This window comes from Apodemus sylvaticus, chromosome X (genome assembly GCF_947179515.1).
Source record: "Apodemus sylvaticus chromosome X, mApoSyl1.1, whole genome shotgun sequence".
Taxonomy (NCBI): Eukaryota; Metazoa; Chordata; class Mammalia; order Rodentia; family Muridae; genus Apodemus; species Apodemus sylvaticus.
The window spans coordinates 59503963-59521853 of NC_067495.1; the positions used below are offsets into that span (position 1 = coordinate 59503963).

A 17891-nucleotide genomic window follows, 5' to 3' on the forward strand; every position below is an offset into this window, starting at 1 on the left:
GAATACAACAAAATTTTGATACTTCTTTAATAAATAAATGAATACTTGTTTTCATACAGTACCTATACCCATTTGCAGATGATATACTTAAAGGTCATAAAAACTCCACCAGAAAACTAGAAATGGGGCACAATTTCAGCAAAATGGTAAGATAACTTACAAAACTCATTAATAACTCCATATGTCAACAGAAAACATGGTGAGAAAGAGATCACTAAAGCATTTCCACTTACAATAGCCTCAAAAAATACCTAGGACTTAAGCAACCAGGTAAGGAGAGGGAGGATGGAGGGATGGAGAGATGGAGGGACCAGGAGGGAGGGAGAAAAGGAGAGGGGAAATGAGAGGGGGAGAGGGAGAGAGGGAAAGAGAGAGAGAAAGAGAGGAAGAAGGAAGAGGAGAGAGGGAAGGAAGGAGGGAGAGGGAGGGAGGGAGACACTTCTACAATAAAAACTTTAACTCTGAAGAAAGAGATTGAAGAAGACACGGGTTGATAGAATATTATTGTGACAATAACCATTTTACCAAACCAAGTTACAGATTTAGTAAAATGCAATCTAAATAATAAAGTCATCAAAAAAATGGAAAAATGTGGAGCAGCTGGGACAGAGTCTTCCAGGCACCATTTGCACCAGGAAGTCAGGCAGCTCCAAGGCCTTCTGTGCATGGCCTGCAAGGAGAGAGTTGGTCTCCCAGGAATACAGGCACAGGCTTACAGGCCCACAGGAGGGACAAGCTCCAGCCAGAAACAGGAAGATCAACTAACACCAGAGATACCCAGATGGGAAAAAGCAAGCCCAAGAACCCAACCAACAGAAACCAAGGCTACTTGGCAACATCAGAAACCAGTCCTCCCACCATAGCAAGACCCAGATACCCCAACACACCAGAAAAGCAAGAGATAGATTTAAAATTGTATCTCATGATGCTGATAGAGGGCTTCAAGGAGGATATAAATAACTCCCTTAAAGAAATACAGAACATCGGTCAACAGGTAGAAGCCCTTAAAGAGGAAACACAAAAATCCCTTAAAGAATTACAGGAAAACACAAACAAACAAGGGAAGAAACTGAGCAAAACCATCCACGATCTAAAAATGGAAGTAGAAACAATAAAGAAATCACAAAGTGAGACATCTCTGGAGATAGAAAACCTTGGAAAGAATTCAGGAGTCATAGTGAACAACAGAATACATGAGATATAAGAAAGAATCTCAGGTGCTGAAAATACCATAGAAAACATTGACTCAACAGTCAAAGAAAATGCAAAATGCATAAAGCTCATAATCCAAACCATCCAGGAAATCCATGACACAATGAGAAGACCAAACCTAAGGATTATAGGTAGATGAGAGCGAAGATTTACAACTTAAAGGGCAAGTAAATATCTTCAACAAAATTATAGAAGAAAACTTCCCTAACCAAGAGAAAGAGATGCCCATGAACATACAAGAAGCCTACAGAACTCCAAACAGACAGGATCAGAACAGAAAGTCCCCCTGGCACATAATAATCAAAACACCAAATGCACTAAAAAAAGAAAGAATATTAAAAGCAGTAAGGGGGGAAAGTCAAGTAACATATAAAGGCAGGCTTATCAGAATTACACCAGATTTCTCACCAGAGACAATGAAAGCTAGAAGATCCTGGGCAGATCTCATACAGACCCTAAGAGAACACAAATGTCAGCCAAGACTACTATACCGAGCAAAACTCTCAATCACCATAGGTGGAGAAACCAAGATATTCCATGACAAAACCAAATTTATACAATATCGTTCCACAAATCCAGCCCTACAAAGGATAATAAATGGAAAACACCAACACAACGAGGGAAACTACACCTTAGAAAAAGCAAAAAAGTAATCTTCTTCCAACAAACCCAAAAGAAGATATCCACCGAACATAAAAATAACTTCAAAAATAACAGAAAGCAACAATCACTATTCCTTAATATCTGTTAACTCCCCATGATATTCTTCAATTTTAACATGCTTTTCTATATATTTTTTCAATTTTGTCAGAAATATTTTCCATGTAAGTTTTCAATTTTGTCAGTGTTTATAATTCCACTTTCAATCAACTTAGAAATATTTTTATGCCTACCATTTTATCTGTATAATTTTCTATAACAATCTTGAATTTTAATGTTATTCTACATTTTTCTACAATTTTATCAGAAATATTTTCCATGTAAATCTTCAATTCTATCATAAAATGTTTTACTTCCTTTTTCAATTAATTTTGCAATATTTTTATGTCTACTATTTTACTCTTTAATTTTCCATGAAAATTTTCAATTTTAATGTGGTTTACTATATATTTCTTCAATTTTATAAGAAATATTTTCCATGTAAGTCTTCAATTTTATTATAAAATGTTTTTACTCCCTTTTTCAATAAAAAAAAAGAAAGAAATGGAAAAACTCTTAAGCTTTCAATCAAACTACAAAAGACCTTGGATAGCCAAGGCAATCCTGCATAAAAAGGAAATGATAATAGGATCCACATTCCAGACCTCAAAATTTATCACAGGGCTACAGGATTAAAAAGGACATGGTGCTTGCACAAAATTAAACTTGTAGGCAAAGAGAGCAAAACAGAAAATAAATATAACAATACCCATTGAACATTTGACAAAGATGCCAAAATCTCTTTGCAGAAAACATGGCATCTTCAGCACATAGTGCTGGAAAAACTGAATGCCTACACGTAGAAGAATAAAATTAGGTCTATGTCTATAACCCTACACAAAATTAACTCCAAATAAACTGAATATCTTAGCCTGGAATACTGAAACTACTAGAAGAAAACATGGGCAGTATCTTTCCAGATTTAGGTTTAGGAAAGGACTGTCTGAAGAGGACTAGGACAACAATTGACAGGTGGAACATCACATAAAACCAAAAACTTTCTACATAGCTAAGGATAAATCCATTGAGTGGTGAGAGGAAGCCCAAAGAAAAGCAATATCATAGACAGACAGACAGGCAGGCAGGCAGGCAGACAGACAGACAGACAAAGACAGACAGATTCTCTGTCTCTCTCTAGGGGGTAATTTAGACCTGGCAGTATTAATTTAGCCAGCTACCTGTGGCTAGTGAGGCCCTGCTACCTAGAGGAGAATTTGTTCCTGACATTTTCCTAAACCAGCCTTATCTGTAACTACATTTGAAATACTCGTCCTTCTATTAAGAGGTAAGTGTAGCTCTCAACCATTATTTTTGCAGCAGAGACTATTACAGAAAGCCACAACTGGTTAGAATTCATAAATTATCTGATAGTAGAGTCCCTGCCTCCAATTGATATATTTAGAATACAACCCCTAACCTGAAGGGAACATCTTGGAACATCATGGAAAAGGGGACAAAATATTGTTAAGAAGCAGGAAAGCTGCTGCAGGATAGTCTTTTCTTCAAAAGGGGAGGGGTATGAGTGTGAGTCTAGTTAAACGAAGGAGTGTTGTGAGTATGATCAAGACACATTGTATAACATTTTCTAATAATAATTAATAAAATATTAATTTTAAAGTGAAAAATAAAGTGTGACATAGAAATTGTAGAATGGATTGAATCAAGGAAAAATGAAAAAGGAAGAAAATGGTCATAAATAGAGAGCAAAATAGTATAAATGTAGTAAGGAAGAGTATGAACATTTCTAAGAGCAAACAAAATAAAAATCTGTGTGCTGATATTCTTGACATATATTGTTAAGCATGAACATGAATTGATGTTTTTATTCTTTGAGCTTCCAATTTTATGACAAAAGTTCTCCACATTCACTTGGGCATTTGAGAATACAGATACATACATATATACATATACATACATATACACATACATATACCAATATGTATGTATACACACAGAGATAGATCAATATATATTAATTAGAATATTCACCAACAGATAGAACTTACTGGCTCCACAATATTGAACTTCTTGGACTCCTGGACTTCCTGAATTTGATAAACATAGTCAAGAGATGATTCGAAGAAATTGTGCCTTTCCTTATCCACTTGGAGGTCTGCCTGTAGAAAGAAGGCAACATATGTCACAAAATGGCATGGTCGGTTTGAAAAGTAAAGAATGAGAGAATCAATTAGATTCTACAGTTAAAGAGGCATTGAGCTGCCTGCAAATATCCTATTTTGATTGTTTTTTTATTTCCATTTTACTTTATTTTACAGAGAGGGGATAGGAGACCAAGAGAGTAAAAAGATTTGAGGCCTCCTACTTCTAGTAAAACATGAAGGAAGCCTGGGAGCCTTAATACAGATTTTCAGATCAAGGAAAAGGCTGAACAAATTGGAAAAGTTTTCTTCTTAAATCCAACAGAAAATTAAAACCATAGGGGAAAAACTAGTGTATTGGTAGGTGACTAGAGAGTAGCAGAGCTCATGAGAACAGACACCTGAGAGAAAAAGATGCTCAATGCTGAGGTGATCACAACCCTCACTGAAGAACTACTGCCAGTTTAAGAAGAAATTGCTTAACAAATACAAAGGGATCCAAAGGAAGTACATCAGGGCAAATGAATCCCAAGCTAAGACCTAGCAAATAAGCATGAAACCTCACCCTGAGCATTTACTTCAGTTTCTTTTGCCAAATATTCTGCCTTTTAAGCAGAAAATCAAAAAGGCAAAACAACAACAACAACAAAACCCACAATCTGAAGCAAAAGGAAAAGCGTCAGAAATTGACTAAGAGAAGGCAGATTCTGTGGAGAATAAGGCCTTGAATTTTAAACAAGCATGGTAAAATGCAAAGGGTTCTAGAGGAAAAAGAGAACAACATGCAACAACAAATATGTGCTATTAGAAGACAGATGAAACTTGGAAGCATGGATCCAAAGGAAATTACAGAAACCTAAAATATTGTAATAGAAACGAAGCCTACTATATTGGGCTCACCAGCAGTATGAAAAAGGTTGAGGAAAGAATGAGTGAGTCTAGGGCTGAGTACGTATGGGCCCTTGACTAAGAGTCCTGACAATATGAGGTGGGGGGATCAGCAAGCTTGAATGTACGTGAATACAAATGTCAAAACAAAGAGAAAAACAACATAAAATAAAACATCTGAGAACTTCTAGACAAAATGTGTAGCATATGTGAACTTGAACTGCAAGTGATGGAAGAAACTGAATGGAACAAACATTTTCAATGACAATAGCAGTGCTCTGCAAAATTAACCAGCTACACAGCTACTGTATACACCAAAGTACTAAGTCAGCACACTACAGAAACACCTGCACATCCATGTTTATCATTGCACTATTCATAATAGCCATGATCTGGAACCAGCCTAGATGCCCACCAACAGATGGACAGATTTTAAAAATGAGAGGCATAAACACATTTAGCACTAAAAAAAAAAAACAAAGTTATGCCATTTTCAGAGTTAGAAATCATCAGGTTTAGTGAAATAAGGCCAAGTTGGGAAAACAATACCACATTACTCTTCTCAATCAGAATCTAGACTTAATTCATGGGTACTGTGGTTCTGTAGGACAGAGAGGGAGAAAAGCACTAGGAGGGGACAGGATGTCTAAAGGGAGGCGAGAGAACAAGAAAGGAACATGGGCTATGTGTTATGGAAGCTGAAGTGGGCACTAGTGGACAAGGAAGAGTATCAGCAAGAGGAGGATGGAGAGCTGGGTAGAGCAAATAAGAAAAGAATGATGACATATATGCATAAAAATGTCACACTGAAACATATTTATTTGTATACTAAAAGAATTTAAAGTTTTAAGTTTAAATTTTTCACTATCCACATCAGCATTTCAAATGATATTATAATTATAGCCAGTCTTGGTTCAAGTAACTATTTTGTTGAGATTTCATAGGTGCCATTTCCCTCATCAAATCTAGGGGACACTATTTTAAAATTCTTAGAAGATAATGGCAGAGAAAATCTGGCCTATGATAATAATAACATGATGATAATAGCACCTATGACAGTACTTAATAGTCTAAAGAGCAAAACACAAGAGATCACTGTGAGCTGCTACAAAACATGTTGAGGAAGCAGAAAATCTACATGACTTGAGATTAACAGGACTTTCTTTTTTATTAGATATATTCTTTGTTTACATTTCAAATGATTTCCCCCTTCCCTGGTTTCCCCCTCCCCAAAAGTCCCATAAGTCCTCTTCCCTCCCCCTGTTCCCCAATAAACCCCCTCCTGCTTCCCTGTCCTGGTACTCCCCTACACTGCTGCATAGATCCTTTTCAGGACCAGGGGCCCCTCCTAGGACTTTCAAATATATCCAAAGCGTGGTTGATTGAAAACACAGACATGCAAAATTTCATTAAACCAAAACCAGCTGCTGTACCAAAGACCCTGATAGCAGAATATCACAGATACATACCTGGAACACTGTAAAGCATATATCTGATACTGGATCGGCACCTAACATCATATAGAGAGCTCTTAAAATATAGCAACAAGACAAACAACTCAATTTTAAAAGAGGCAAAATATGATCAGACATCTCACCAGAGAAGACAGGTGGCAAGTGAGGATATAGGAAAACACTCAGTATTACATGTCATTGGTAAATTTCAAATGACAAGAAAAGTGGGATACCACTGCACACCTATTAGAGTGGCTAACAGTAAAAACACTAATAATGCTGATAAGAATGCCAAGCAAAAGAAAGTCTCAGAGCTGGTTGGAAAGATGAATGGCACAGGTTGGTAAACAGCAGTTTCATACAAAATAAAACAGGCTTAAAAAGCAACACAACTTTTATACTCTACAGCATTTACCAAAAGAACTTCAACAAAATCTGCACACAAATATTTACCAAGGCCATATTAATAACTGCCAAGATTTAGAAGGAAAAATTCTTCCATAGGATATAAGATACATGCATAGCTATTAACAACAGCCCTGAAAAGAAATGGGCCACAGAATCATACAAAATACTAACAATTGATATCTACTGCTAGATAAAAGAACCCAATATGAAAAGGTTTCATGCTGTAGGATTCTAATGACCGAACATTACAGAAATGACAAAAATATGAAGTCCAGAGAAAGAGAAATGGCTGCCTGGGGTTTGAGATAAGTGAGAATGGAACAGATAGAATATCAGAAGAGCAAAGCTATTCTCCAAGACCCTACACTATACACATATCATTATACACTTGTCAAATCCAACAGAATGGGAATAAAAGAGGAGTAAGTCAGTGTCACAGTGCCTGCCTAGCATGTACAGGGTTCCACATGCAACAATCCCAGTTGCTAAGCAAAGATGAACTCTTATTTTATGGGCCTCTCTAAAAATGTCCTCATCCTTCTTGTGTTCAAAGAGCATCATTTTGAAAGTTATCCCTGTGATTTCATTGCCTGCTGCAGGCAATAAATTTTTCTCCACTCTCTGATGTCTTGGCCATTTTTTCTTTGTTGTTACACCCAGTCAAGATGAGAGCTCACTGCATTTGATTATCCCATCTCGTCATTCACTAGTATCAATTCTCAGCAAATCACTTCTGAAGACTATCTCATGCCTTTCAGCCTTGAGGTTACTAGCCTCTTTCTAGGGAAATTTCTCCATTTCTGTTTGTCATATATATTTTTTCAAATAATTATCTCAAATTGGAAAGGCAAGTTTCTTCTACAAAGGGATTTCCTCCATCCAGACATAAGTCCTCACCTCCTGATTCCCCAGGTTCCTTAAAATTATTATATGCATTTGACAGACAGAAAGAGCCTTGCTGCTATGAGATTAGTGCACATTCTTTTATTAGAATCCCACCCAGAATAACAAAGACATCGTATTAGTGGCCCTCTAGCCTTGTTCCACCCAGCATAATGATTTGGTAGATATCTATTACATAGTGGCTTAGAATAAATGGAGCCACTGATGGTCTCACAGAAAGCAGTGGCCCTAATGCAGTATCCCCTTATCCCCACCAAACAGGCAGTGGAACACCATAGGGGGGAAATGTCTGCTTCTCATATACCAAATACAATACTACTTTTTATCTACCCCAACATAGAATCTAAAATCACAGACTTGGAAACTCAGAATTGAAAGTGACACCCAAGATGTTTGAGTATCATTCTTTCACACAGTGGAACTGAAGCCAGGAACAGAGTTCCTTACTAAAGGAGGTTAGTGGAGGGACTGGCTCAAGACTCAGAGCCTGGAAGCCAGGACTCAGGTATTCTCTGTGAATGTTTCCATGACTCCTGTTGAGCCATCTTATGGGACAATCTCACAACCAGAAGGCCCAGCACAAGAAGGAAGCAAGGTTAGACTTTGTGAACATACCTCTAGTAACTGAGATTCTTTCTTTTTGGATGACAGATGTAAGTGCCGGTCCAGTAATGAGTAAAACCTCTCACCATCCTTCTCAAATTTCTTCTTCCTCTCCTAGACATGGAAAAGAAACTTTGCATTAAATTTCTATAATTTAATACTATGAACTTAGAAATGAGAATGAAAGGTAGAGTTTCAGGTGTCATATGGTCAGTCCCTGCAGCTCCTTGGAAAGAAAGAAAAACCTACGGTCAGTGCTATTTTGCACTGGTCTCAAGCAGATTTGATCTCAAGTATAACCCTAAACCAATATACCTGTGCAAAAGACAGTTACTACTGGTAGAGCTGAAGTCCCTGCAAGCTTTTGCTCCAAAAAATGCCACTCAAAGGGGGCCTCTGTTGCTAAAGCACTTTCTTGCCTTCTGTGTTTTTCATATATGGTTAGTATTCGTTTGATCTTTTCAAAAGAGAGAAATGCAAATGTGAAATAAATATACCAAGAGTGACTCTGTATGAAATCAAATGACCTCAAACAGCATGCATTTCAAGACAGTAGGAATCCTGGGCTACTTTCTTCAAATGAATTCTTTAGCATTATTGAAGGATTCATGGATGCCTATTAAAAGCTGGCAGGGTGGGTGGGTGGGTATAGGAACAATCTCATAGAAGCAGGGGAAGGGGAGGGGGAGAGGATAGGGGGTTTTGGAGGGGAGGGAAAACCAGGAAAGCAGATAACATTTGAAATGTAAATAAAGAAAATATCTCATAATTTTTAAAAAAGCTGGCAAGAGTGAAATTCTGGAAGGTTTATATAGGAAATGAGACTTCATAGCTAGCTTTATGGCAGGCGGGGGACTCAGCCTTCACTCTCCTTGGGGATGAAATGTAATTAATTTCTCTGTTGTAGCTCAGCACAAGTCTAAGTCACAAAGCTCCTAAAGAAACATTGACAACACACGTTGTCAATTTGTTGTAATTTTGCTTCTCAATCTGACAGGATCTCGGTTTATTTGGTAAAAAAAGTCCTCAGCTGAGGAAAAAAAATGCCTTCATTAGACTGCCTGTCATCATGTCTGTGTGGCATTTTCCTGATTCATGGCTGATATGGAAGTGCCTACCTTACTATTGAGTGGTGCCACTCATGAATAAGTGGTTCTGGAATGTCTATGAAAGCAGTGCTGGACAGGCCATGAAAAGCAAGCCAGTAAGCAGCACTCCTCTGAGGCGGCTACTTCAGTCAAGGCCTCCAGGTTTCTGACTTTAGTTCTATCTTGGTTTCCCTGAGTGATGGACAGTAATCTGTAACACCCCCCATAAAACCATTTCCTCCCCAATTTGCTTTTGGTCATGGTGTTTTATTACAAGAGTAAAAACCCTAACTAAGGCACAGAATGGAATCAGAGAGTGATAATGGCTGAGACAGACCTGATCATGCTTTGGGGAGGACTGTGTAAAAACTTTTGGGACTTTGGGCTAAAAAAGCCACTGAGTGTTCGAGCTTAATGAACTATTGTGCTAATTTAAAAGAAATGCTGGCAGCAGTGTCCTCAAAGACTGTTTTCACTACGCTAACTTTGATTGGTGAGTTACCAATACAAAAGGTATTTTTTGCTGATAAGAATTCCTTTTCTAAAGCCAGAAAGTGATAGCACACGCCTTTAATCCCAGCACTTGGGAGGCAGCGGCAGGCGGATTTCTGAGTCAGAGGCCAGCCTGGTCTACAGAGTGAATTCCAGGACAGCCAGGGCTACACAGAGAAACCCTGTCTCATAAAAAAAAAAAAAAAAAAAAAAAAAAATCCAAAAAACAAAAACAAAAAAGTTTCTCTACTAAGGTATACTATATGTCTTTATTGTGTAATCATTATTGAGCTAATGAATTACTCTTCCATTTTAGATTTACTAAATAAATATGATGTTTTTCTTTATACTAACCATGAAGGTAATTCCATTGCTTGATTTCCAAGGATGATTTTGAGAAAGGGGGTTTGAGATAAGCACTAGCTAATAATGATATATTTTTAAGATTATTAAGATTTTTAAATTTTTGTGTGTGTGGGAGGGGGTATATAATGAACATGAGTACAGATGCCTGCAGAGTCCAGAGGCATTGGATCCTTTGGAGTTGGAGTCATAGGAATTGTGAGTCACCCAATGTGGGTGCTAGGAGCTGAACTTGAGTCATCTGGGGAGGCATCAAGCACTCTTGACCACTGAGCCAACAAACCAGGCCCCTCATGATACATTTTTATTGCTGCTAGATTCAGATAGATAACATTTTACTTGGGAATTTTGCATTAATGCTCATAAAAGTAACTTTTCATTCTGATAGTTTAGTTATCTTATTGTAGTATTATAAAACATTCCAGTTAGTACTATTGTTTTATAAATGAAAACACCAAATCAGAAATATTAAGTTGCTTATCCAAGGACACCCTGCCATTATGAAGTAGAACAAACTACTTAAAACCTCTTTCCTTAAAGCAAGTATTGACTATAGGACTCAGTTCATACACCCTGAGAGAAAGGGTGTCTTAATTAGGATTTCTATTGCTACAATGAAACACCATGACCAAAAAGTAAACTGGGGAGGAAAGGGTTTCTTTGATACTTCTAATAACTGTTCATCATCAAAGAGAGTCAGGACAGGAACTCAAAAAGGACAGGAACCTGGAGACAGGAACTGATGCAAAAGCCATAGAGTGGAATGCTTCCTAGCTTTCTTCCCCTGGCTTGTTCACCCTGTTTTTTTATAGAACCCAGGACCACCAGTCCAGGGTGGAACTACCCACAATGTGTTGGCTGCTCTTCCATCATTTAATCATTAAGACAATTCTTTACAGGCTTGCTACAGCCTGATCTTATGTAGGCATTTTCTTAATTCAACTTGCCTCCCCTTTGACAACATTAGCTTGTATCAAGTTGTCATAAAACTATCTAGCATAGATGGTGACAGCCTTCTGTCTTGGCACAATGTGTGCTCTCCACTTCTTGTTTTCTTCCTTCTACTTCTCTGGTTAACTACAACTCAGCCTTCAAGATCCCATTCCTTTATGTCAATGGAGTCTGTTCTAAGTCTTGCTCAACTCTCCTATATCCTACTTGGGAATTAGAAGTTGTTCCCCTATTCCCTCAGCATTGTATATATAAAGTGATAACTTAAATCTGGTGTGGTACTACATTCCTTTAACCCTAGTATTCAGGAGACAGAGCCAGAAAGATGTAGGCCAGTATGGGCTATGTGAAACACTGTCTCACAAAACCAAAAAGGGAAGGGAGCATATGAGAAAGAATGGAAACTTTTAAAATGTCAAAAATGGATAAATAGAAGAAAAAGAAGATGGGGTAAAAATAATTGCAATAAATGGGATTATAGAATTATTACATGCATTATATTAACATTTCATTCATTCTAGTAAAATCTAGCCATAAGAAACTTGGTAACTCTGTCATATGTATATGAGAATACCATTTACATGCATGAAAATTGCTACACAGAACATAAGGAGAACAAATTATCAAAGTATGAAAGGTTCAGGCAAACCACAACTTCCATTTTACATTTATAGCTTGTTTTTAAGCACAAATTCAGCATTCTAGTTACACAAATTCTTTTATCTGTGTTAGACAAAATATAGCCAATAAGTTTGTGTCAAGCAAACTCAGGCATAGCTCTGAGGGAATCTTGATAAAGCAAGGCCATTGGAATCAGCTTTCAAGGTACTCATATACTCCATCAAGGACTAGAAATAGACTAAAAAGCCCATTTTCCTTTCACTTTTTAAAAATGAATGCTGATATTAAGCTGACAACATCCTTCATAAACAGTCAGCAAACATTAAAGCCCAAATCACCTATAGAGAGTGTTCTGTCTTCTGTATTGGTTTGATTTTGAGACAGAGCCTAGCTATGTAGCTCAAACAGACCTTAAATTCCTACTTCCTCAATCACCAGAGTGCTTGGATGATGGGCATGCACCATGGTCTTGTAGGTGTGGTTTCTTATATCATTATAAGGTTCTATCTTTTTCAGTCATTCATTGTTTTATAAAAGCACCAAAGTGAACACTGAAGAAAATGTGTGTCTGACAAAATGTGTGAGTGCCATGAACAGTTCCACCAAGAGAATCTGCTCTAAAGAAGCAACTGGGTGAGGCACTTCAGGAGCATGACAAATATCTCAAGAACACTGTGTCCAGGCAGGCAGAGCCAGTCAATTTCTGTCCTTGCTGGAGGAAGTTAAGATGAATTGCCAAAGACTTTAAGACATTGGTTCTGATTCAGCAAAACTATCATAGACTGGGGAGGCTCTTTTTTCTAGCAAGATGAAGACAGGATCACTTGAGTTGACCAAACCAGCTGTGGAACTGACAGCTGTTTCCCTCTCTCTCTTCCTACTTGGCAGAGGATCAGAGCTTATATTACTTTCTCGACACAATTGCATGAGTGTCTGGGTTCCCAGCATGCAGCACAGGTGTGTGGGCAAGGTATTAACCACTCTTGTTACAGGATGTCAATGCTTCTGTAGGCAGGAAATAGGACCTTTGCATACATCAACATATGAGGGACCTTCACAAGAATATAAAGAAAAGATTTACTATGCTGCTTTCCTAAAAGTGATAACCTCAAAATTTTGAAAACAGGAAACAATAACTCAGGGTTTTCTTTGTGGTGGGAGTGATGGCAATGCTAGCTTTGCTCACCACACAGGCTGATGTATATGTCCTTCCTAGGGTGTCTACTGCTAAGATAAACACAATGAACATAAGCAAGTTAGGAGAAAAGGGTTTATTTCAGATTAGAATTCCATGATAGAGCCCATCAATGAGGGAAATCAGGGCAGGAATCTAGAAGCAGGAGCTTCATACAGAAGTCATGAAGGAATATTGTTTACTCTCTGTTTACTTTTTATACCATGCAGGACCACCAATCCAGGGGCAGTACCAAATACAGTGAGCTGGGCCCCTCACACACAAATCATAAATAAAGAAAATGAACCACAAGTTTTCCCATAGGATAGTCTAGTGGGAGAGGTGTTTTATTAATGGAGGCTCCCGTTTCCAATATGACTCTAGCATGTGTCAAGTTGACGGGAAAATTGTCATCACACAAGCCAAAGGCTTTATGTTCTAACACTAAGATACACTCCCAGGCCCTCAGCAATACTTATGGAAAGTAAAAGAATAACATACTTCAGCAATTTGACAGAGAGCAATAACACTCAATAGGCACCTGCAATTGAAAATCTGCATTGAGGGAAGTTGTCTCTTTACTTTAGTCCTTGGATCAGACACAGAAGGCAGTATGAACATGTCTTGAAGCACAACAATTAATAAAACCTATTCCACAAAATAGAAAAAGAAGGAACACTACCGAATTCATTCTATGAAGCCACAAATTACACTTATACCTAAACCACACAAAGGCCCAACAAAAAAAAAGAGAACTTCAGACCAATTTCCCTTATTAATATTGATGCAAAGATACTCAATAAAATTCTCAAAAACCAAATCAAAGAAGAGATCAAAACAATCATCCATCATAATCAAGTAGGCTTCATCCCAGGGATGCCTGGATGGTTCAATATGAGAAAGTCCATCAACGTAATCCACTATATAAACAAACTCAAAGGGGAAAAAACACATGGCCATCTCATCAGATGCTGAGAAATCATTTGAAAAAAATTGAACACTCCTTCATGGTAAAAGTCTTAGAAAGATCATGAAGTCAAGGCCCATACCTAAACATGGTAAAAGCAATATACAGCAAACCAGTAGCCAACATCAAACTAAATGGAGAGAAACTTGAAGCAATCCTACTAAAATCAGGGACTAGACAAAGCTGTCCACTCTCTCCCTACATATTCAATATAGTACTCGAAGTCCTAGCCAGAGCAATGAGACAAAAGGAGGTCAAACGAATACAAATGGGAAAGGAAGAAGTCAAATTATCACTATTTGCAGATGGCATGACCGTATACTTAAGTTACCCCCCAAAAAAATTCCACCAGAGAACTCCTAAACCTGATAAACAACTTCAGTAAAGTGGCTGGCTATAAAATTAACTCAAATCAGTAACCTTCCTCTACTCAAAGGAAAAACTGAGAAAGAAATTAGGGAAATGACATCCTTCGCAATAATCACAAATAATATAAAATAGCTTGGTGTGACTTTAACCAAGCAAGTGAAAGATCTGTATGACAAGAACTTCAAGTCTCTGAAGAAAGAAACCAAAAAAGATCTCAGAAGATGAAAAGATCTCCCATGCTCGAGGATTGGCAGGACTAACATGGTAAAAATTGTCATCTTTCCAAAAGCAATCTACAGATGTAATGCAATACCCATCAAAATTCCAACTCAAGTCTTCATAGAGTTAGAAAGAGTAATATGCAAATTCATTTGCAATAACAAAAAACCCAGAATAGTGAAAACTATTCTCAACAATAAAAGAACTTCTGGGGGGAATCACCATCCCTGACCTCAAGCTGTATTACAGAGTGACTTAGGGTTTCTATTCCTGCACAAACATCATGACCAAGAAGCAAGTTGGAGAGGAAGGTGTTTATTCAGCTTACACTTCCAAATTTCTGTTCATCACCAAAGGAGGTCAGGACTGGAACTCAAGCAGGTCAGGAAGCAGGAGCTATGGAGGGATGTTTCTTACTAGCGTGCTTCCCCTGGCTTGCTCAGCTTGCTTTCTTATAGAACCAGGACTACCAGCCCAGGGACAGAACCACCCACAATGGGCCCTCCCCCCTTGATCACAAATTAAGAAAATGCCTTACAGCTGAAACTCATGGACGCATTTCCTCAAGGATAACTCCAGCTTGTGTCAAGATGACACACAAAACCAGCCAGTATACAGAGCAATAGTGATAAAAACTGTAAGGTACCGGTATAGAGACAGGCAGGTAGATTAATGGAATAGAATTTAAGACTCAGAAATTAAGCCACACACCTATGGTCACTTGATCTTTGACAAAGGAGCTAAAACCACCCACTGGAAAAAAGACAGCATTTTTGCAAACTTACAATGCAGAAGTTAAAAGGAATATATATATAGTTTAAAGTTTAAAACTTGTTTATGTGCAGTTTAAACTTGTAAGTTTCACATTAATGCCTTGCAGAAAAGGAACTAACATTTTAGCATCAAGGACATCTCACATTGTCCTTACAACACGGACACAATTATCGTCCATGGATTACAGTCAAAATCAATGCTAAGAAAGGCAAAATGATCCCATATCACAGGAGTAGCAAGTAGGAGAATGAGTCTATTCCCTTCTAGAGTGCTGTGATACTCTTGAACAGCTGCACAGTATACTGGACTCAGGAGCTATGCCACTTCTCTATGACTTTGGTTTTAGCTATTAATTTGATTTTGCCAATCTATGAAATGGCAATAAGTGACTCTTACCTCAAATTGAATACTACATGAGCATCTTATGAATATGCAAACATATGTATGTGTTTATACTAATGCAAAGTGAAAAGAGGCCGTGATTCATATCTAGCCTAGTGTGCTTCTTCCAGGAATAACCTGAATTAAGATATCAAATGGCAACAGATGCCTCTTTGAAATATCTCAGGGAAGTGGTGGGGGGAGGGCACAATGCTATCAACTTCTTCCCCTTACAGGACAGAATTGTTAAAAACACAATTGCTTGGAGCAAATACTTCCTCAGTTTGAACTTCTACCCTTCCTGGCATGATTCTTGTCTGCTTCTCTTCCTTCAGACCTTTCAGGAAATGGGAAACAGATGAGCATGGCAATGTGGGTAACAGAATTAGAGAAAAATTAGAGAACCAGAGAAGTGAGAACCCCCCCCCACCTTCAAATAGTTCCCCTTCTGTGACAAATATCTAGAATGAGAAAAAGACCTCAAGCTTATCGTCTTAGCTCTGTTACTAAGTACTTGAGAAAACTTAACCCAATTCCCCAAGTGAAAAGAGCCAGGGGTGGTTGAGCACATCTTTAACCCCAGCACTCCAAAAGTCAGAAGATGAAGTTCTCTCTGAGTTTGAGGCCATCCAGGTTTACATAGTGAGCTGCACCCCAGCCAGTGATACACAGTGAGACCCTGTCTAAAAGCAAACTAAAATCAGTAGAGAACATTAAGTGGTAATAGTTTGATGATGATATAATACAAATATTAGATGATAAAGTATCTGCAGAGTAAAGAACCTTCTCAAACTGATATCAAACAAGTCAAGGTTGGGATTCTGGGATATAGTTGAACATCAGGGCACTCAACTAGCATGTGTGAGCTCCATCTCTCTGCAGGAACAAGAGAATCAGACCTTCTAAGTGTCACTCCCTAAATTCTACCCAAATATCTACCCAAGGAAATCAAAGAAAAGGGTGCTATCAATTAGGGGGCAGGGGCTTCAGGAAAGGTATCTGGGAGGGGCTTTAAGGAGAAAAAAAGGAGGAAGATGACATAATTTTAGTTCAAAGGAAAAGAGAAAGAATGGTTAAGAGGAGAGAGACCCCTTAGTCCCTATTCTCTTCTAATAATACCTCTGGGTTTCCATCAGAAAATTTTCCATGACCTATTTTTTTCCTGAGCACACAACTTAGTTTGTAGAGTGCTTGTTTACCATGTAAGAGGCCCAGGGTTTCATCTCCAGCACTGCACAAGCTGGGCATAATGCTGCATGCCTGTAATCCCAGCATTTAGTAGAGACAAGAAATCAGAACTGCAAAGTTATTTTCAACAACAAAGGGTATTAGAAACCAATATGGTACATATGAGACATTGTCTTAAAAATTAATTCTTCATTACCACTAACTTTCAGGCAGAACACAGTCAACTGAATGACCGATTCCCCAAATTCCCACTGCCCATATTCATGTACTTTGCCATGTGATACTGCACTGCCTTTCACTAAAGGCAGAATGCACTTCACTTCAGAATTTAGCTTGTCCATTTGACTAATTTTAGCCCCTGAATTTGTGAAAAAATGGCAGTCTAATGGCTTTGTGTCTTGCCTTAAAGTATGTCATTTCTCTGCTCAAGAACCATGGGCATTGCTGCTAGTATCATAAGAACATACTACTGCTCTCTTTTACAGGAATAGTATAAATGCATGGGACAAAAAGAAGCCCCTGGATTGAGCCATCAAAATCAACTGAGTTCAATGGAGCCATCCTAGGCAATATACACATGAGCTAGAATAAATGTTTACTGATATGTGCCACTGCATTTTAAGGTACTTTATCATGTTAGTTTTATAATAGGTAACCAATATTTTAGGTTTAATGGACCTCCTACAAAAGTATTTTGGAACGATGATAAATGTGTAAAAGGGCTGAAAATTGACTTGACACATGTTCCAACCTTTCTAATATAGGAGTTTATCATTGAGATCAAACACCAACATTTGTTAAAAGTTTATTTCCCAGCCTCAGTTATTTCATGTGTAAAATGGAGACAAGATTAATACTTCTAACACAGAGTTGTTGCAAGCTCCAAAGAGATGATGCATGATAAATACTTAACACATATATTGCATAAGTGATAAGGACAAGGATGGAGTGAAAATATAGAAAGTAAATATTTTAAAAATACTAACATTAGAGTATTTACCTTTGACTACAACAATCTGTTTGGTGGAGTGTGGGTTT

At 37.9% G+C, this 17891-nt stretch overlaps 1 protein-coding gene across 1 annotated transcript in view; it reads right to left on the reverse strand.

Annotated features, from left to right (window-relative positions):
- Ophn1 (oligophrenin 1) overlaps positions 1-17891 on the reverse strand; it is a 353532-nt gene that overhangs the window by 162481 nt on the left and 173160 nt on the right. The window contains exons 6-7 of the mRNA XM_052171168.1: positions 8279-8380; positions 3918-4028 (exon numbers count right to left, since the gene is read on the reverse strand). Of these exons, the coding sequence (XP_052027128.1) occupies positions 3918-4028; positions 8279-8380 (213 nt within the window). The remainder of the gene's footprint in view (positions 1-3917; positions 4029-8278; positions 8381-17891) is intronic.